This window comes from Phycodurus eques, chromosome 8 (assembly GCF_024500275.1).
Source record: "Phycodurus eques isolate BA_2022a chromosome 8, UOR_Pequ_1.1, whole genome shotgun sequence".
NCBI lineage: Eukaryota > Metazoa > Chordata > Actinopteri > Syngnathiformes > Syngnathidae > Phycodurus > Phycodurus eques.
The window spans coordinates 12333733-12355797 of record NC_084532.1 but is presented as its reverse complement, the minus strand read 5'-3'; the positions used below and the strand labels follow the sequence as shown (position 1 = coordinate 12355797).

Below are 22065 nucleotides of genomic sequence, written 5' to 3'. Positions count from 1 at the left end.
ACAGCTCTAAAATGTGTTATTTTGAAATTGTACTTACCTGGTATAAAATCTGTGCTTGCTTAGTGGAACACAAAGCTATTGCTATATTTTGTTTTATGAATGGCAAGAGAATGGGAGAGCCTGAATGGGAGAGCATTTAATTGTTCTGTGTCTCACTATATGTTGTGGCATAGAAAGATGAAGATACATTATTTGTAGTAAAAAATGTTTTAACCAATTAAGTACAATTTGATAATTTCCCACACCTGATGATCTCTAATGGCACACTAATGTGTTGCGGAACAGTGGTTGGGAATCACTGGCTGAGAGTGACTTGCAAAATACAGGATGTCACACAATAACCTCAAAGTGCAGCATGGGAGGAATATTGTTACAGCAAGGGAGGCAGCTCATAACCTTCAAAATATCTCAGAGGATTCAAGATCATGCTTTTTTAATGGAATCTTGAATGAATACACCAAATATGCATTATTATTAAATTAGATGCATTTCTGTAATCGAATGTCAAATGAACACACCAAATAGCCATAACTCCATTAGTGGCACGAAAATTTGATTATTATTATTATTATTATTATTTTATTTATTTTTTAAATCATTTGGAACGGCTGACAGCGTCGTCACAGGACACACCATTTTGAGAGAGTATACATGAGGCATAGGTACGCATATTAAATGGTTTTGGGTTACTTGGCCACTCTTGCAAGGGGAACACCTCTCCATCCTGTAGTTTTGCTTTTGCTTCATTCCACCGTGCATTTCCCTCTTCAAAATCCCACTAGAAAACAAGGAGAGGTCTTAATGGAATCATGGAGAATGCATAAAAACAAATAATTCATGACACAAACACTCAGCCAATACCTTCCTTGCTTTTGTCTATTTGTTTGCTAGTGAACATGAGTCTTCCTTGCTCATGTTGGACAACATAAGGTAAGTTATGAATGGACCATTGTTGATTCCATTGATTAATCATAGAGTGACTGACTGTAGGGGGTGGGGGAGTCTGTATCCGCACATTTATCCAGATTTGCACCAAAGATGTAATGGAGTCCCTCCTTGTTACATGTGCCACCTCTACACAAAGTTTCATTGAAAATCAGTGTAGTTTTGAATCATCCTGTTAACTAATGAAACAACCAACAAACTGCCATTTTTTTGGGGGGGGGGGGGAATTTTTGTATACCTGCTTATTCAGGATTTTTTTAGAGTTTAAAAAAAAAAAAAACCCCAATGCAATCATAATGGGTGTCAATTATCCGCAGCTTACTATACAGTACACTGTTCGGCCCAGTCCCTTCCCTATCCCCTGCAAATAGCAGGGGTCCACTGTATACCAAAAGCACAAAGTACTTTTTCCACATAAATTACGTACTAAATAAAATACAAGAACGGTACAACAATTTATCCTCAGGACCTGCTAGATTGTCTGTGGACGAGCAGTTTCCACATGCTGCACCACTAGTTAGAATGAAAGTGTACTAGCCTTGAATGTGCTATTAAGACACTAGCTTCTACCAACAATACATGTTAGCACTCCAGTTGGCATTTATTAGCTTACTGGTTAGTCAGGTTTTTTTGTTTGTTTTTAAAAGAGGTTATTAAAATATGTTTTATAAAAGTATTTTATTTTGCCAGACATAAAACTCCAGTGACTCCTGAGCAGGAGGGGGAAGGAAAAAAAAAAAAAAAAACCTCTCCCAAAATAGCAGGGATTGCTTCAGTAGCTCCCCTATAGGAAGAGGCAACCATTTTCCTATGTAGACGTGCCCTGCCCAGCATTGGTCTTTAATCAACGATCCTTCACAAGAGAACAATTGGGCAGCAGAGAAAATCTCAAACATTTCCCGGTCTCAAGCCTACCCTCTGTTCCATCATGAATGAGAAAATGTACTCTGCACAATAATGGGACATTCTACGCAACTGGCCAACCAATCTACTTGCAGATGTGAGTCAGAGGTAATAGCAACATGTTGAGTAGTCACAAATGTAACTTTTCAAAAGCACGGTAGCCTACCCTTACATTGTTTGGAATGCAGTTTTTTTAGTAGGCCAATGTCTAGGTTTGTCACAGGATACAGTTTCATACAATCAGAGACACACCCAAAAACAGCACACTTGTTAGGGAGCAGAGGTTAGTTGTGGCTAAAGGTCTGTAAAGATAAATCACCATGTCCTCTGAGTCAATAGATAAAACTTATCACAAACTTGGTTGCTTTGCTTTTTCTAGTACAATGGGACATACATCAAATAAAATCCATTCAGGAAGCTGCTTGACTTCCTTTTTGCTTGGATTTTGAAAAAAAAAATACAAAAATAAAAAACAATCAAACTGTTGCCATAAAACCTTTATAAACTGTACAGGCATTTTCAAAAGTATTTTTTAAGTGCAAAAATAAGTTGACTGCAGTTTAAATTAAACACCAAAAATACAATGAGTCTTCACTTTTATTATGTATGAAAACTAATGTGAGTTGTGTCACAGATTCACCTAATTTATTTCACTTTTCACATTCTTAATTGTCACACAAGTGAAAAAAATAAGTTAAGCAGTGTTAAACCCCTTGATGTTACTTCCGGTGTATATGCTCTTCTACCAAAATATTCTCAAAGAAAACTAACCCATTCTTTTCTCTGGTTCTTTTATAAGTGTCACAAAAAACAGCCATAAAAAAATAAAGAAAAACTGAAACAGATGCAGCCTTAATCATTTGATAATGGCTGAACTGAGATCTAGTGTGGCATCATGCATGATGATTGTTGGAAAGCTAAGGTTTTGTGCAAATTTAGAGGCGTTTACACCCCAAAGAATGTCGGTCGAATTGCCAATGGTACGACATTTGACGCTAGTGGTTCCACTATATTACGTGTGCAAAGCATGCCTCTTATGTACTGAATATCAAAACCATTTTCCTTAGGTTTATGAAGCCACAGATTTATACGCATACTAGGTTCTCGTAGTAGCATCTTATCAAATTTACTGACTACTTGTCATGTGGAAGGGACTTCTGTCTGGTTGACTCACTTCCCCAACAGTCATGTGAATGTCTGAATGTTACTTTCTTACGCATTGCAAAGCATTTACACGACTAGCAGCCACCACATTACACTGACTAAGGACATTTAATACAAGATCTTGGATTGACAAAATAATAAGTAGGTATTAAGTAATAAACAATATGCTTATTACCGCTGCTGTAGTCTGAAGTGGTGTACAACTGCAGTATATCATACCACAACCAGAATTATAAACATTGTTATTATTTATACCTCTTGAACAGAGTCAGTCAAAACTGCATTCATGTCTGTTGGGTGTAAACATTCAGAGTAGTCATGCACCCTCTAGTGGCTTTTCCTGGGTCACACTCGTAATAGCTTGAGGATAGTATTCATTAAATGAAAGCAGTGTGCCGGTACCCACTATGAGAAATGTCATATTAGTGATTATCCCAAGTAATATGGGCCCATCTAATCCTGTGAACAATGGCACTTATTCCATAGTTCTGGACTGGAATATTAGTGATGTCTGGAGAAAGGATTACCCCCAAAATTGACTCAGTAGTAATTCTAGGCTAATTTTATGATAAAATATTTGATTTTCAGCTAGATATTGGCCCTCCCACATTTTGGACACGTCAGCCTGTCACAGCCTGATACGTAGATGGCGGAAGGCGAGGACATTTTCTCATTGAACTTCGATGTATTCTGTGGTGAAATTGTTGCCTATATTGAAAGTCTGGATTTTGTTTTTTTTATATATATATGTGTGTGTGAAAACAGTGACTGTGAAACATGTTGTAAGGCTTTTGTTTAAATACACAGCTGAAATGCCTCCTTGAGGTAAGAAGATATAGCCACATCTTGCCACATACTGTATAACATGCATTAAGTCGCTTTATGTCCAAAAATACAAAAAACGTACATTCATATTTATGTCCACCTAGTTCTGAAAATATCAAAACAATCCGCCTGGTATTTATGATTTTATCGATGCGTTTCAGCAAGGTAGAGCATCCCACAGAGGAAGTGCTTTGCTGATTCGTTTCTGCATTTATACACTGCTTTCGTCAGCTCAATTTTGCATTAATTGCACCACAGATGCCTCTAAGATGTCCCAATAGAGTTCCTACAGGTCAGTAAGTGTTTCTCTCGGTGACAGTGTGGTCTCAAGCCTAACCTCTGTTCCATCATGACTGAGAAAATCTACTTGCAGATGTGAGTCAGAGGTAATAGCAACATGTTGAGTAGTCACAAATGTAACTTCTCAAAAGCACTGTAGCCTCCCCTTACATTGTTTTGAATGCATTTATTAGTCAGCCAATGTGTAGGTTTGTCACAGAATACAGTTTCATAGAGTCAGAGACACACCCAAAAACAGCACACTTGTTAGGGAGCAGAGGTCAGTTGTGGCTAAAGGTCTGTAAAGATAAATCAGTGTGGATGGCTGTGTCATAAAGTCGGATGACGAGGGCACTGACCTCCTGGCCAAAAGAGTTAACGTCACTTTATGTCCAAAAACGCTAGCTGATCTTCACCCAAATTTATGGGTACATTCCTACTTACGTATATCCACATACACCTCTGAAAATATCAGACCAATCGACCTGGCTTTTAAGATTTTATAGACCAAAATGTTTTCCTCGACAGGGCAGGTGAGGTAGGGAGAGGCACGTCAGTTTTGGAGATGAAAAAGGGGCGTTCCAAATGTAATTTGTTAAGAATGGCTCCATAAATGATTGATATTATTGGAAATGACTGCAAGTTTATTTATTTATTTCTTTTTTTGTAAAAAAAAAAAAAAAAAGACAAACTTGTTGGTGAACGATGGCCCATGAAGACCACATAGGTCCTTTAAGACCTATATTAAGACCCCATACGTCCTTCAATCAGTCCTACCCACCTCTAGATCAGAACTGACAATTGAAGAGTCACATGATGTGTCACAACCATCAACTCGTACCATTGGGAATGTCCTGCTCAGAACCTTGTTGTCCACTACCTTCCCACACACTGTTGCATCTCTGGGGTGCATCTGTCAACAACAAGATACTTACTTTGGACAGTGAAAGACCAGCTTTGCTTTAGGAGTAGATACAGTATAAGTTTTATACCTGCAGCACCAGGTTCAGTGTGTGTAACAAACATTGCTTACTTGTTTTGCGGTGTCAATACTGACGTCCATATAACGGCCCATATCCGTCAAATTGAATTTTTGGCCCTTTGAAGAAAGGTTCAAAAGCATAACGGTCTGACCAAAACACTTACATTAAACAGAGAGAGGTTTGATTTGGAACATTTCCAAAGGACCCATGATGATGGACTACTGTACACGAAGGATGAACGACCTACTTGTTTTCCTTGATGCTTCACAACAGCATTGTCCTTTGGTGAGTCACCCAAGAGGCTCTCCATTTCAGAGAAAATTCCCATAGGCTGCTGCCTGGTTCCCATGTGACACCAGTGGAGGACGATAGTCTGACACACATGGCAAAGGTCAGAAGACTACAGCAGGATCATGAGCGTAGACAAATTATATAGTAGTTTGTGCAATTTCGATTATTATTATTTTGGGGGGATTAACAGGATACCAGAAGATCCAGCGAGGCACCACAGACTGCAGACAGCAGCCAAGGCATTACCCTGAAGAGGAAGCTGACCCGAGTGTCGTAGTGAAGTATGGCAGCAGCATAGAGGGCGCCAGCCAGTGAACATAGCACACAAGAAAAAATGTGAGATCTTGACAGCATCTTCCCTTTGTGCTGCATGGGGGGTACAAAGAAAGACCTTGAATTAAAAGCAATTAGCTTAGTGTAAAAAAGGATTTGTTAAAGAGTGATCACTTACGATTCTGTAAAGTGTGGGGAACTTGGAGGTACAGGTGATGACAAAAGCCAGTAGGCCAAGTATGTAACCAAGGATTTCAGTGTTGTCCTAGTGCAATATCCAGGTGTTAGAAAAGGGAGGAAAGCTACAGTTAATCCTCAAAATTGAAATCCCGCTGATTTTGCACAATTTGGAATTCAAATATTGTATGCATCTATCCATCCATTTTCAACACCGCTTATCCTGGTTTGGGTCGCAGGACGCTGGAGCCTATTCCAGCTGACTTCGGGCGAAAGGCGGACTACACCCTGAACTGATCGCCAGTCAGTCGCAGGGCACATATAGACAATGACAACCATTCGCACTCACATTCACACCGTCACTGAGTGGGAACTGAACCCACGCTGCCTGCACCAAAGTCAGGCGAGTGTACCACTACACCATCAGTGACCTGTATGCATCTAAAGTTAAGAAAATCCAGACGTCCAGAGAATGATGTCACGGAGAGCTTCCCAAGTGTATTGTGACCTTTCTTTGGCTTTTTGTGTGATGCCGCCACGTAGGTGTACCAGTAATGGCAAAGAGGAAATGTGTGATGACAACCACAGAATCAGAAATTGAACACGTTGAGACCACGGAGAGTGACACATCTCTGTCCTGACTGCTAAGTACAATACCGCTAAAGCACATCACCAATATGCCGCACACACGCACACACACGTCAGGCCGAAACCTCCTGTCATGATTTGTATGCTTTCGTATTTTTTCACAAATCAATAATATTGGTCAGTCCCCACGAGTCTGTAATTTTTACAAATTATTGACCAACCTAAAGTGTTGAAAATGGCTTTCTTTCTTTCATGAGTCAATGTTAATGGCTCAACAAAGTTTTTTTGTTTTCCCTAAATGTTGATGGTTTTGGAGAGCTGAGTATTCTGCCAGTGATATGCAACAATGCCCACTAGAGGCTGTGACAAGTATATAGGATGACAGTGGAACAATCTGATTGGAGGATTGAAAAATGCTTTAAAAGTGTTGCCATGACAACACTCTCTCATCATCATCATCATCTGTTTCTGTCTCACCTTAACTCTTGTAGTAGTAGTAGTAGTAGAAATGTAATAATAGTGCTCATAGCTGTAACCTTACTTGCAGGGCAACATAAAACAGCCTCCTCCCTCGGATGAGCCTGTCTCCTGCTGGACTGTGGAGGACACCTGACTTTAGGAAACCTCCAGTAAGTGCGGTCAGAAAACAAACTGCAAGAAGGTGAGATCTCCTGCGCCTCCTGATCATTCTTCGCCTTCTTTCTGAAGCACAATGCCACATGAAAACAGTTTTTTGGTAATCTAACAGGGTATCCTGAGTATTTTGAAAATTACAGTCTGGTTACTGTTCTAAATATCCATAGTCCAACAGAATATTTCATTTGCTATTGTATTTATTTTGAACTTACCTTCTTGCAAGTTCCTGCAAAGAAACAGTGGAATACAGCAGGAGATAACATTTACCATGTCCAGAGCAGCAGAGACAAGTCCCATTAAAACCTGCAGAAAAGTGAAACTTAATATCTAACATGAGTCTTGGTGTTTAAATACCCTGATTGTCACGTTTACTTGAATGTGCAGCTGTCTGGACAAAACCGCTCCAGTGAATCCACACACATTACCAAGGAAACAGTAGAGAGAAGTCACAATGTGTCCTGGATGTCCTCCATGCTGTTTGCACCTCTGACACATGAAACTTGAAAGGTTAACACAGGGAAACAAGATAAGTTAGAAGTCAAGCGATATTCAAATAGAAATGCAAGACGATATATACAGTGTTCCCTCGAAATATCACGGTTCACCTATTGCTGATCAAGCACATGGCAGATTTTTTATTTTTTTTAATATTAATTTCTCACATAATTACCATATCGTGAGATTTTGAGTGTATGCTGTAATTCTTTGCGGTATAATAAACACTTCCTAGCCTAACACAAAACTGTAAAAAAAAATAATAATTTAAAAAAAAACAAAAAAATTTCATTAAAACATATTACAAGGAATGAAATGTACATAGTGTATAGTAAAAGGTGGGAGTAAGTTACATATAGGCAAGTCATAACCATCAAGCCTCAAGCAAGTCAGAAGTCACTGTTTTTCGCACCTTATAAAAGTTAAATGAACAACAACTGAGAATACGATTGATTGAATTTATTTATTTACTGATTTTTTTTAATGCTGTAAAAACAAACGCAAACTCAATTTAACTCAACTTTATTTTTGAACAAACTATGCTGTGTACTTTGTGGTGACAGCCTTGTAACTCCTACGGTTCTGAAGAGAACACCATTACACAAAAACCAAGACTGGTACATCACTGTACAGTATTAAAGTGTATCTAAAAAGTCAACACAGCCTTGTTAAAAAATGCCAGGTTTTTGTGATGTGAACAAAAAAAATATAAATATATTCACAACTTGGATTGATGGATATTCACAACTTTTCTGACCTTCAATGTGACACATAACCTGTACAACTAATTTAAAAAAAATGGAAATCTTTTATCATAACTACCGTAATTTCTTGTGCATAATGCGCATCACCCCCCCCCCCAAAAAAAAACTGTCAAAAGTCAATAGTGCGCATTATACATGGGTATTGTGGAAAATGAAAAAAAACTTTCACATTTTAGAAATGTATGCCGCCATCTAGCGGTTATGAAAAAGCTGTGCAGTTTCATTCCAATATGCCACCGCCACCTAGAAGTTATGAGAATGGTGTACACTTTCATTCTCGTATGCCATCACCACCTAGTGGTTATGAAAAAAGGTATAGCCTACACTTTCATTCCAATATGACAGGGGTACACGTATAACTGTTGTGGTCATAAGTTTACATAACCTGGCAGAATTTGTGATTTATTTATTTATATTATTATTATTATTTTTTTTTAATACGACTGATGACTGAACAACAATCATCATTAATTGATTTATGGTTATGTTTTGTTTAATGATTATGCTTTTCTGAAATGCTTGACAGTTTAACTTGAATTCCATTAAAATCAAATTAAATGTGTTTCACCTGACCCTTCATGTTTTCTTTAAAGAATTGTACCAATCATACAAATTCTGCCTGGGTAATCAAACATATGAGCACAACTGTGTTTTCTCATTTACTAAATAAAAGCAGGTAAATAAAAAAAGTATTACGTGTTCAAATAAAGTGCTTAACTTCAGAATAATTATTTGAAAGAAAAAAAAAACCTAACAAAATATAGATAATACTTCATGTTTTGATCATATGGGTAGAAGCACAATCATGCATCAGTAGAAGGGTTTTCCAGAATTTTGAAGTCAACTTTGGAGGTGCGTATTATACATGGGTGCGCATTATACACGAGAAATTACTGTAGGTACGTGGCTGTGTTCAGAATTAAACAATCTCATTTAGAAGCATTGACTCTGGACAACTGACAATTGTCATTAGATTAAAGGTTATGTTTTGGGGATGTACGATACAGGAAGTCCTCGATTTATGAACGAGTTCTGTTCCTACGCTGGCGACGTAACAGGAATTTCCGCATAAGTCGGATTTCACCGTTGAAAGTCGAAATTTACGGCGAAATACTTCTGTTACGGGTATTGTCCCACGTGTTTGTGACAGCAAGCTCAGTGTGTGTGGGCGTGTGCGTCGATGTGTGAGTGAGACGGGACTGCGCAGGCGTCGTCCGGCGGTACTGTGAAGGAGTAAGGAGTGTGCGTCGGTGCGAGTGTGTACAGTAGCAAGTGTAGTGACAGCGACCGGGGAAGAGTAGCGATTAGCGGAGGACCAGTTGACGTCGAGTGTGCAGAGGAGCTAATAAAGTCATTAAAACAGCAAATCGGTGCTTCGTGCCTTTATTGTTGCCGCCACACGTACATCTCCTCCCCAATCCAGTAGACCCATGGACTGTGATGTGGAATGAAATAATTGCCAGTCACTTAGTGACCTCCAGCCCGTGCTTTTGCTGCACACAAATAGAGGAGTAACTGGTTGTGTTGAGTGTTTTTATAATGCATCTCCCACCAAATATTGTATAATTAATTCAATACAATAAAAATGACATAGACAAGAGTTTGCAACCACAATGTAATTACCTTTAGTTAATAGTTAGCCGAGCGCAATCTATTTTTCTTTGTATTTTCCGGCAATGTCCACATTCTCAGGTTGGATAAAATTAGAAATGAGCTCATCAGAGGCACAGCCAAGGTTCGATGTTTTGGAGACAAAGTTAGAGAGAGCAGACTTCAATGGTTTGGACACATCCAGAGGAGAAATAGTGAGTATATTGGTAGAAGGATGATGAGGATGAAGCTGCCAGGCAAGAGAGCAAGAGGAAGACCAAAGAGAAGGTTGATGGATGTCGTGAGGGAAGACATGATGATGATGGCAGTTGGTGTTTGAGAGGAGGATGCAGGAGATAGGCTTACATGGAAAAGGATGACACGCTGTGGCGACCCCTAACGGGACAAGCCGAAAGGAAAAGAAGAAGTCCACATTCTCTTGTGGAACCATGCTGCCTCTCACAGGTCAGTCTTGGTACTACACCAGACACCTGTTTTGGGTGTGGCTTGCTGGGTTGGTCACCTCGAGTACACCACATACAGCACTAAGGAGCAGGAAGAAGACATTATTTTTTTCCTCTATCAATTTGAAACTCGATAAGATAAGAAAGATAAGAAACAGTGTGTGTACCCTGCTTGATATTACTGGTTAAAGCGTCAGCCTCACAGTTCTGAGGACCCGGGTTCAATCCCCGGCCCGCCTGTGTGGAGTTTGCATGTTCTCCCCGTGCCTGTGTGGGTTTTCTCCGGGCACTCCGGTTTCTTCCCACATCCCAAAAACATGAATTAATTGGAGACTCTAAATTGCCCGTAGGCATGACTGTGAGTGCGAATGGTTGTTTGTTTCTATGTGCACTGCGATAAGCTGGCAACCAGTTCAGGGTGTACCCCGCCTCCTGCCCGATGACAGCTGGGATAGGCTCCAGCACGCCCGCGACCCTAGTGAGGAGAAGCGGCTCAGAAAATTGATGGATGGATGGATGGATGAATCAGTGCTCTGTATTAAATATGACGCGCATAACAAAGACGAGAAAACAATCTGTTGAAATGCTGCTCGCCAGCTGAATGCAAAGTTGCCACTGGTAAGCATCGGGGACGAGCATGGTGTACCAGTGGGTGCAAAAAATAAATAAATACATAAATAAATAAAAATAAATCCCTACTACTGTCCTATCTCATGAGATTAAGACTGAACAATGACATTTGAGATTGGCCATTATCAGAGGTGGGTAGAGTAACCAAATATTGTACTCAAGTAAGAGAGTACTGTTACAATAATATGACTTAAGTAAGAGTAAAAAGTAGTCCTCCAAATAATTACTTGACTAAGACTAACAAAGTACTCAAAACAGTACTCCACGACTGAGTAACTCGTAACATCTGATTTATTTTTTAAATGAGAGCATGAACGTCAAATAAAATAAACATAACTGAAAATAGAAATGTGCAAATTCAGATATTGCTGAACAATATATAAGGCATAACTTAATCTAAAACATTAATTTTCCATCCTGCTTATCCTCACTATGGGTCGCGGGCGTGCTGGGCAATTGCAATTGGGCAATTTAGAGTCTTCCATGAACCTACTATGCAGGTTTTTGGGATGTGGGAGAATAGTACCCAGAGAAAACCCACACAGGGGAGGCCGGATTTGAGCCCGGGTCCTCAGAACTGTGAGGCAGATGTGCTCACCAATAGGTCATCGTGCCGCCTAATCTAAAACATAAAAAATAAAAATCTTCATAATATAAAATCTTTGTAAAATAAGACAAATTCAGCTCCAAGAAATGTTCTTATATTGTTTCCACTTGTTAAACAGCACAATACTCTACGCTCACAAGGCAGATTACAAAAACAGAAACAAGGCTTCAGTGGATATAAAATGTCTACACACCCCTGTTCAAATGCCAGGTTTTTGTGATGTAAAAGAATTTTGACCAAGATAAATCATTTTAAAACTTTTCCCACTATTAATGTGACCTAGAATGTGTACAACTCAACTAATTTATTTGTGTATCTTTTTGAGAGGGGAGGTGAAAATAAACAACTGTTGAATGTGATTGACTGGGACTTGACATTTAACCTGCTGCCTTCCTGGCCAGGTTACCATTGCAAAAGAGATGTTATGCTTTAACTGGTCTTTTACCTGGTTTAATTTCAGTTCAAATTAAATAAACAAAAATAAATCTGGTTGCACAAGGATGTACTCCCTCTTATAACTGGCATGTGGCCATGTTCAGAAGTAACAGATCACATTCAAACTCATTTTCAATGGGAGTCCACACAAACCTGCCACCATTTCAATTAAAAAAAATTAAAAAAAAACAAAAAAAAAACAAACAGCAGCACATCCACGCATAGGGTCTTGGAGAAGTACAATTTATCCAAAATGTTTACTTGAGTAAATGTAACAGAGTAAATGTAGTGTGATCCTACCCACCTCTGCCCATTATAACATAATTTTGCAAACAGAATTTGCTGACTTTATGGTTAATACTGTACTTATACTATACTACACTATACTTTGAAATTCTGCAGTGAAACCAGCCTTAGTGTTCTTTATTCAGAAAATCTGAGTCACATCTGCATTTCAAGATTTGGATATTATAGACACATTAAATATGTACTATTAATATTTCAGTAATAACCAACACATACATCAATAGCTGTAAACACAGACAGAATCAAAATACATATGTTGGTTTAGCATTTACCTATGTCCTAAAATTAAGGGATAAACATTTATCATCATTGGATTAAAAGTTAGATAGGTTATTTTGGAGCGTATGTTTTCCAAAAATATTAGTGTGTTTGTGAGTGTCAATGGGTGAAAGCGAGACATTAACTTGGCGCACTTGTAGGTTGTCTTGTGTATCTGCCACATCCAATATGGCGAACGCATGGCCGTATAGCAGCAACGGGCCAACCCGCTCGAGGCACCTTTGTGTTCATGTCGTTGAACACACCTGTGCAATTATAATGCCCTTTAATCTGCATCTTTGTAGCGTTTTCTAATAATTTAATATCAAATTATACAAACCCATCGGCCATACTGATCGATAGAGACTAATTTACATGATTATACTTATAAAAAAAAAAAAAAGGTAGCAAAGACAAAAGTTATACTTTCATGTTAGTTAAAGGTACTTACTAAAGACATGAGAGAAGAAGCAGCACAGAAGATAAGGACACAAGCCGGATGGAAGAGCAACTTTGTCCTGGGTCACTACTGGCAAAACAAGAGGTGACAGAAGTGGTGCAAAAGGTCAAGAGACTCGAGGGAAACCAATCTTCCTCCCGGCTCGGTGTGGCCATGTTGAGAGTAAGAGATCGAACGAGACTTTTGCCGGGAAGAAATTCACCAATAAAACGTCGCGAATATGTATTTGGGGGAGGGGCTTAGCTTTGACGACCACGTCATTCGAAGAAAACATTACAATAATGTTAGATACGATTCTAATATACTAATTGGCAATTTTTACTCACTCACACAAAATGAGAATCTCCAAATACGTTCCAAATTTACAAATATTTCTTGTAAAAAAAAAAACCTTAAAACTATCAAATAATTGGAAAAGTATTCATACTCCACAATAATTTGATTTATCATTAATAGACCTTGAATGAAAAGTACTGTGCCTTATAACCTTTGCCCATTTTTTGTTGTTTCTTGTGTGTTTCCTAGTTTTGCTTTTGTTATTTACAAACAAAACAGTCGTATTGATGTTTATATACCAATTCTATATCTCGACATATGTTTGTATGTTTATATATCAGAATTTCAATCCATCCATCCATTTCTCCTCACTAGGGTTGTGGGCGTGCTGGAGCCTATCCCAGCTATCATCGGGCAGGAGGCGATGTACACCCTGAACTGTTTGCAAGCCAATCCCAGGGCACATACAAACAAACAACCATTCACACTCACGGGCAATTTTAGAGTTATCAATTAACCTAGCATGCATGTTTTTGGGATGTGGGAGGAAACCGCAGTGCCCGGAGAAAACCCACGCAGGCACGGGGAGAACATGCAAACTCCACACAGGCTGGGCCGGGGATTGAACCCCGGTCCTCAGAACTGTGAGGCAGATGCTCTAACCAGTCGACGTTTAGAGATTTCTTCTGCTTTTTGTGTGTGTAAAAATGCTGTTTTTAAATGGAGATGTCATTTATTAAGGAAAAAAAGTAATTCAGTTACCTGGCCCTGTGTGAAAAAGTAACTACCCCCATGTTAAATCATGAATTAATCGTGGCTAATCACAATTTTTGGTTAATTTTCACTAATCACACCCAGGCCTGATTACCTCCAGACCTGTGCAATCAAGAAATCACTTAATCAGAATCTGTCCTGACAAAATATCTAAAAAAGCTGCAACAAAATGGCACGATCCAAAAAAAATTCCAGAACAATCAAGAAATAAATTAATTGACATCTATCAGTGTGGAAATGGTTACAAAAGCCATTTCTTAAGCTTTAGGATTCCAGCGCACTATAGAAAGAGCTTTTATCCTCACATAGGAAAAACATGAAACAGTGGTGAACCTTCCCAGGAGGGGCCGGCCAAAGATACCCCCAAGAGAACAGCAATGACTCATCCAGGAGGCCACAAAGGAAGTCAGGACAACTTCTAAAGAACTGCAGGTCTCCCTTGCCGCAGTTAAGGTCAGTTCATGACAACAATAAGGATAAGACTGGGAAAAAATGGCATCCATGGCAGAGTTTCAAGGGGAAAACCACTTCTGACCAAAAAGAACATAAAGGCTCGTCTTACTTTTGCAAAAAAAAAACAAAAAAAAAAAAAAACCTATCTGATTCATTCCCATGACTTTTGAGAGAATATTATATGGACATATGAGATGAAAGTTGAGCTTTTTGGAAGGTGTGTGTCTCCTGACATCTGGTGTAAATGTAGCACAGCATCTCAGAAAAAGAACATCATAGCATCAGTCAAACATGGTAGTGCTAGTGTGATGGTCTTGAGCTGCTTAGCTCCTTCTGTGATTGATTGAACCGTGAATTCTGCTATAACAGAAAATCCTGAAGGAGAATGTTCAGCCATCAGTTTGTGACCTCAAGCTGAATCGCACTTGGGTTCTGCAGCAGGATAACGATCCAAAACACACCAGCAACTCAACTTCTGAATGGCTTAAAAAAAAAAAAAAATTAAGGTTTTGGAGTGGCCTCGTCAAAGTTCGGACTTGAATTCAATTGAAATATAGTTGCATGACCTTAAAGGCCATTCATGCTTGAAAACCCACCATTTTTGCTCAATTCAAACAACTCTGCAAGGAAGAGTGGGTCAAAATATCTCCAGAGAGATTTTAAAGACTCATTGCCAGTTATCGAAAATGCTGCTGAGGATTTTGGTGCCCATTACGTTTTCATACATAACTTTGAATATATATATTTTGTCCTCAATAAATGACATCACTATTTAAAAACATAATTTTCAATTCAATTGGGTTATATTTGTCTGATTTTACATTTGTTTGATTGTCTTAAACAATATGGGGGAAACTTTGCAAAAATACATTTGAGAAGGGGGGCAATACTTTTTCACACCACTGTAGTTGATTTGAACTACTAATTTGCTTTTTAAGATTCCTGCGTATTCTGCAGTTTTCCAGCATATCATATTTGTATTTATGTTGCTGGGTGAATATTCTCACAAGTGGCGCCATTCCATAATTTCTGCAAATGCGGCCTGCAGCACTTTAAACACTTGATTAATGTATGCCAGTGTGCTATGTGACTAGTGGAAATGTAAAATATGAGACATAAGACATGACATGCATATAGTTTCATAATTTTATCCAATTCATTGATACAAAGATCGTAACTGTAAAGATATTCTGTATTGTAGAAACGAGGTGATGTACTGGTTGAATGGAGATTTGTGCCTTCTTTAAATTTTTGTAAAAGTAACAATTCTGATCTTTTTATTATTAGTCATGATATTATTGCTCTGATGACTGATGATCCAGTTGATGGAATATATTCCATATGTAGACCTACAAATCATAGCAGTCCATTATAGATGACGTATGCCATTAGTTAACATCAAGGCATCTCCAGGATTATGAGGCCTTCAACAACATACAGATGCAGTTCACCATTAAATCATTGATAGCACAGTTTGAGTGTTTTTCCATCCCGTTCGGACTAATCTCAGCTTCACGTTTTAATGATCAGGCATCGAGATGCTTGTTAAGCCGACGCACTTTCTCCTTCTTGTTCCTGTTGCCGTGTTTCTTCCAGGGTTTTCCCACCATGGTCTCCCTTCCGGCTTTTCCAGGAGCCACGATTCCACTGCCTGGTTTGTAGCCCATGACACCCTGGACTCCTTTGGAGAGCGCTCGTACGTTCTCCTAAAATAGACACACAGATCCTATTCAAACTCATGTAAGGGCTCTCAACCAGCCTAATAAAATGATGTTACTGATGTAGTTTGGAAGTAGTTTAACCGCATGAAAGAAGTTCTTGTCCACTGTATTTTCAATTCTCTTGACTTTTCCTTTGTTACTTGTTGAAGTGAGGTCACAGTTGTCCAGATCGTTTCTTTGGAATTTACTGTGCTGTGGCTGAAAGTCCTCAGCCTCTATGTGAGGAGGAGGATGGCAGTACAGAAGCTTTCCCTGTAAAAGAGGCAACACCATATGCTAAGCAAATTGCTTCCCATTACGGTTTAGTGGCTTTAAAGTGGAACTTAAAATCTGGTAATCAGTTGTTATAAATATGCAGCATTCGTACGTTTAAACTTGACTCACATTGACGTAATCCTTCAGGATGTAGCGAGCAGATCTGGGCTGATCAGGCTGGCCATGCGATGTCATAAAGCCCCTCATGTCTGAAAGGAACAAAAAAAAAACGCAGTTATTGCCCAAAAAATCCCCAAAAGAAATAGTTTGTACAATACTCCATAAAACACAACATTCCTAAACACAACAGTTGTAAACATGATAATAAAAAAAACAACATAAGACCATCTTCTTTGCCTTTGTGAGTCTGGAAAAAAAGTTATGTTCCCTATGGATGCCCAGTGTCTAAGTGGGAGGGTAGGGGTAATGGGAATAGGCTAGAAGCTATCCAAACTGTAACTCACCAAATTGATAGATTCATTTAAAAAAAAGACTGTTTTTTCCCCACAATTCTATCAATAAAAGAATTGATTGAACTGGGAAAAAAAATGGAGGCGCTTTCAAATCTCATATCCATTATGGCCCAATCAGTGGCAACTCAGTCCACGTTTACACCGCAGGGTATGATGCCCATTTGGATTTTTTTGTTAAATCTGATATTTTTATGTAGAGGTTCACATTACAAAAACAGATGTGACTTCTACTGTGTCCGCGAAGTGACACGCATAAACAGGATATCACGTTGCACTTGCGCACAAGCAAGAGATGTATGTATGTATGTTTATGGCAGTAAGAATGACGCCATGTGTAGGTCTCACCCTGGCGCATTAGTGACAATTTCAAGGATTTTGTGCTTGAACTGAACGGTGCCCCCATATATTTAGCAGTTCTAAAGTATCTTCTTTTTGCCACTTTCGTTTTCTGTTCCTTCATTCGCCATTGCCTGTCGTGCATTTGTTTTGTCGAACAATAGTGACAGTTTTTGCCTTTTGATGACGTATAGGTCGGATGAGCGCGACCTGAGTGTCCAGACTCCACTCGCGTCACGTCATCATACATATCCATCTCTGATTTTTATCCACATACAAAAGTGGACTGGGATAGTTTTGGAAAAAAAATTGAATTTACTGTTCACAGCGACATGACAAAAAAAACCCAGATACGTCACATCTGGCAAAAAACAATCAGAATTGACATGCAGTGTGAACATAGCCAAATAGAAGAGTAAATACATTTAACAGACATCTCAAGTCAGCATCAAAACGCAAAAATCTTTTCTATCAAGAAAAGATACCAGTTGACCTTTTCTATTGAAGAAACATTGTCAGGTTCCTGGTAAAACTGCCCCTGCGACAACATCCATGCTAATCTCTCTGGGGCCACCATTGTTTACATGCTTACATTGGCTTTGCACACTGTGTGTAACAAGCATCACAGGATTAACTCAAATCTGTTCTGTCTATTTCTTTAGGCTTTAGTGGCTTTTTCGCAACACTTATTCTAAAATTAGTTAAAGAGAGAAGAGGTGGTAAGAAGAGAATGGGCGTGAAATAATAAGCAAGACTCCAGTGTCACAATACACATTGTTACTAGTTAACAGTTAAGATTTCAAAGTCAAAATAACATTAGCAGTTAACTTATTATTACACTTGTATGAAAGTTAAGATTTAAGACATTGTACAGTATAGTTAAAGAAGGAGGATTATTTCCATTATTTTCTATGGGGGAGAAAATGATTCTAACTTTGAACAAGTTGGGGATTGACGATTGGTCCATTTGTTTGCCATGTTGTAACCATCGATTTCTATCTTAAATTGGCAAAATTATTTTGTTTCCCGCACATGATGAAGAAAGTATGTATCTGCCTGCGCCTGCCTGCCTGTTTATCTGTCTGTCAACTATTTAAATATTCAGCTCAGAGGAACAAGTGGCTGAATCCAAGTTCATTTGAGAAGTGACAAGATGTTGAAAAAGATTGGTTAAAACTGATCTTCATCCAGATTTGACCACTAGTAAGTAAATCGCTGAAGTGTATGTTGTAGTCTTACATCCATATGCCATAAGCAGTTCCTCCGAAGTGGAGTGTCTGTCGGGGTCTTCATCCTCTCGTGGCCTGATGATGTTGATGCCATACGTGCCCTCAAATACATGCCGAGGGATTGTTTGGCAGACTTGACATATTTGTTCAGGTCATAACACTGCTTGGAGATGGCAATACTGTTAGATTTGCGGCATTATATTTCTAAAGCACAATGGCAATGTTAAGGATATGAGAGAGACTGCTGGTACGTGGTCTCTCATCTGGTCAATTGGGAGGATCCCAGAGCAGATCATATCAGCTTTGGTGGAGACGAAGGAGGGCATAACGAGACCAGGGCAGTCGCACAGGCACAGCCCTGCCTCCACAAACAAAGTCTGCGAAATATGAAGCGATACTCACGTTAATCCCAAATTACCGTAATTTCTTATTTATAATGCGCATTCCCCCCCCCCCCCCAAAAAAATTGGCAAAAGTCAATAGTGCGCATTACACATAGGTAAAGGGGAAAAAGCTTTCACATTGTATAAATGTATGCCGCCATCTAGAGGTTATGAAAAAGATGTACACTTTCATTCGAATGTCACCGCCACCCAGAGGTTACGAGAAAGGTGTACACTTTCATTCTAATATACCGCCACCTAGAGTTTACAAAAAAGGTGGAGCCTACACTTTCATTCCACTATGACAGGGTACGTATGACTGCATATACTGTATGTGCAGTTGTGCTCATAAATTTACATACCCTGACAGAATTTGTGAAATATTGTTTTTCTTTTTTTTTTTTTTTTTTTTTTTAAATATGACTGAACAACAACCATCATTAATTTCTTTATGGTTATGTTTTGTTTAATGATAATGCTTTTCTGAAATGCTTGACAGTTTAATTTCCCATTAAAATAAAATGTAATGTGTTTCGCCTAGCCCTTCATGTTTTCTTTAAAGAATTGTACCCATCTTACAAATTCTGCCTGGGTAATCAAACATGTGAGCACAACTCTGTGTTTTCTCATTTACTAAATAAATGTAAGGCTGTGAATTTCAAAATAAGAGCAAGTAAATATGTATTAATAATAAGTATTACATGTTCAAATAAAGTGCTTAACTCCAGAATTATTTGAAAAAATACTTCGTTTTGATCATATGGGTAGAAGCAAAATCATGCATTTTAGAAATGCATTATACATAGGTAGAAGGGTTTTCCAGAATTTTGAGATCAACTTTGGGAGCGCGCATTATACATGGGTGCATATTATACACGAGAAATTATGGTAGTCCCAGTGCACAGTGATAATTGAAGCGGTTGAGGCTTGTACCTGAAAGTGTTTTGTGTGTCCAGGAGTTGCAGACACTGACACTTTTTTGTTTCTTAGAATGGTGTTGATAGTTGAACTCTTCCCCACATTAGGATAACCAACCTGTTGAATGCATAATAGTGACAAATTGTTAATTTTAGATAGAGATGCACTTTTATGTCTACAACAACTAGTCCACTCTGACCCCCATAGCTTGTTGCGATCCCCCGACACTGGAGGAAAAAGTTAAAATTCTTTACCCACCAGCCCGATTGTCAGTTGTCCGTCTTTACATCTGGGTCTATTGTGAACCATCTTGAACATCTCCAACAATTCGTCTTTGTGCAACAGGCGAGCAGAATTACGGAAGGGGGTCTGATTAGATTTCCCAACAATATCCTCCTCTTCATGCCCCTCATCTTCAGAAGCGGTTAGCCACTCCTCCTCCTCAACAGTTATCTTTTCCCGCAGCTCCTCCCTGTTATCGCTCTCCTCTCCCTCCTCATCCTTGCAATCCGCACCCTTCAAGCTCAAGTTTTCATTGTCTGGCTGTGCTCCAACTTCCTGGTCACTCTCGCCGGATTGTGATTGCTCCACCTCTATGCCCTGTGTAACACAAACAGGTGCATCTCAGTAAATTTTAATATTGTGTAAAGGTTCATGAAATTCCATCCATCCATTTTCTACACCGCTTATCTTCACAAGAGTCGCGGGTATGCTGGAGGCTATCCCAGCTAGCAGTTTCTCCTTTTGTTTGTTTGACTTTTACTGAGAACTCTACACCTAGTTAATGTTTACGCTTAGTTTTAGCTTCTCCCGTCTCCCGAATTACTGGTCTCACTGCCATCCCAATATACACACCTACGCAGATCTATCCACACACGTCAACCCTGACACCAACGCACATCTATCCACACACGTCAACCCTGACACCGACACCTATATGCACTTATAGACAGACCTTAAGTAAGACGTTGCCATGAACAGCTGTTACAGCCATAAGGGGGAGTGATATGCACTCATGTGGTACTTTGGTAACTGCACTGTTGTGTGTGTTCCTGCCAACCCGTGCCATCTTCCAACGAGAAGTCGCCTAGATCCGCCATCGAGCCGGATCGAGCGATAAAGCTTACTGATTATGTCATCATATCTGTCTCAGTATAAAAATGGCTCATGCACATCTGCTCATGGAGGTCCCGGGCAGCACGTTTTTTTGTTTTTGTTTTTAAACTAGGTCCGAGCTGGTTGAAAGACCAGTGCGGCCACATAGATAAGTCCCTGCTTTACTAGCTGCTCAGAAGGTAATATGGGAATACTCGCTTGTGCTGTACCAGCCAGCACAATAAAAGCTGCGGCTAGATAGCTGGCAGCTAACACTGTCCTGATCCTCTCAGTTTTCAGCGGCGATGCTACCGCAACTGTGGGCGACTGTGTGCAACTGTGCACCTTAAAAGGGAGTGGACCGGCGCAAGAGTGGGGAATGAGGAAAAGAACAAAAGCCGTCCGTAGATCGGCTGGTTCGCACTGGAGGACGAGGCACATTAGTTGGCCGCAAATGTGTACACTCTGCCTCTCACCCAGCGGCGCCTGAGACAGACACCAGCACAACCACGACCCTAATGAGGATAAGCAGTTAAGAGAATGGACTCGACCCGAGTGAGGATAAGCGGTGAAGGGAATGGATGTATGTGTACATGTAGCGGGCAGAGCAGCGCGGAAGTCTGGTGGAGAAAAAAAACAAACTGTCGTTGTCTGTAAGGTTCCACTTGTTAAGCTTAATTGCTATGTTTTGAAGCTTCCGGTGAGCTTCAGGTTTCTTTGGTATGCAGTAAAAGCTCTTTGGATCAGTCTTATGAAACCTATTTGAACAGCCGATAACGCAACACGACACTACAATTATTACATTTACGCAAAAAACAACCCATTTATAAATGCTTCCATGATCATTTTTACACTGAAGCTTATATCCCAATAGATACCGTTATCGTGAAGGGATTCCATTTATAACGTGACATGAATTTTACATCATATCGCCCAGCTATAGTACAAGTTAATACTGTTGGAACTTGATCCCCAATGACGCTGTCATTGAAGATGCAGAATTAGTGCACTTTTACTAGTCAACAATCTCATACAAATAGGATGATTTCTTTACGAAGGTTTAACATAACATCAAAATT

The 22065-nt window shown here is 39.4% G+C and overlaps 2 protein-coding genes across 6 annotated transcripts in view; both read right to left on the bottom strand.

Annotated features, from left to right (window-relative positions):
- On the bottom strand, positions 1-13228 carry tmem44 (transmembrane protein 44). Of its 2 annotated transcripts, XM_061683928.1 has the most exons (10): positions 13065-13228; positions 7437-7563; positions 7277-7367; positions 6970-7130; positions 5842-5928; positions 5586-5756; positions 5347-5472; positions 5150-5215; positions 4958-5029; positions 1-778 (listed from the first exon to the last, which is right to left on the bottom strand). In XM_061683928.1, the coding sequence occupies exons 1-10, from the start codon at positions 13226-13228 to the stop codon at positions 596-598; spliced, it is 1248 nt and encodes a 415-aa protein (XP_061539912.1). In that variant the 3' UTR covers positions 1-595. The 2 variants fall into 2 exon arrangements, with proteins under 2 accessions (XP_061539912.1, XP_061539911.1); XM_061683927.1 differs by lacking the exon at positions 13065-13228 and having other exon boundaries at positions 4898-5029; positions 7490-7543.
- Positions 13229-15710: 2482 nt separating this feature from the next.
- Positions 15711-22065, bottom strand: part of lsg1 (large 60S subunit nuclear export GTPase 1) — a 48831-nt gene continuing 42476 nt past the window's right edge. For all 4 annotated transcript variants that reach the window (XM_061683561.1, XM_061683558.1, XM_061683559.1 and 1 more), the window contains 7 exons: positions 20150-20491; positions 19907-20008; positions 18824-18967; positions 18601-18724; positions 16682-16761; positions 16379-16549; positions 15711-16282 (listed from right to left, as the gene is read on the bottom strand). In XM_061683561.1, coding sequence (XP_061539545.1) covers positions 16103-16282; positions 16379-16549; positions 16682-16761; positions 18601-18724; positions 18824-18967; positions 19907-20008; positions 20150-20491 — 1143 coding nt within the window. In that variant the 3' untranslated portion in view covers positions 15711-16102. The remainder of the gene's footprint in view (positions 16283-16378; positions 16550-16681; positions 16762-18600; positions 18725-18823; positions 18968-19906; positions 20009-20149; positions 20492-22065) is intronic.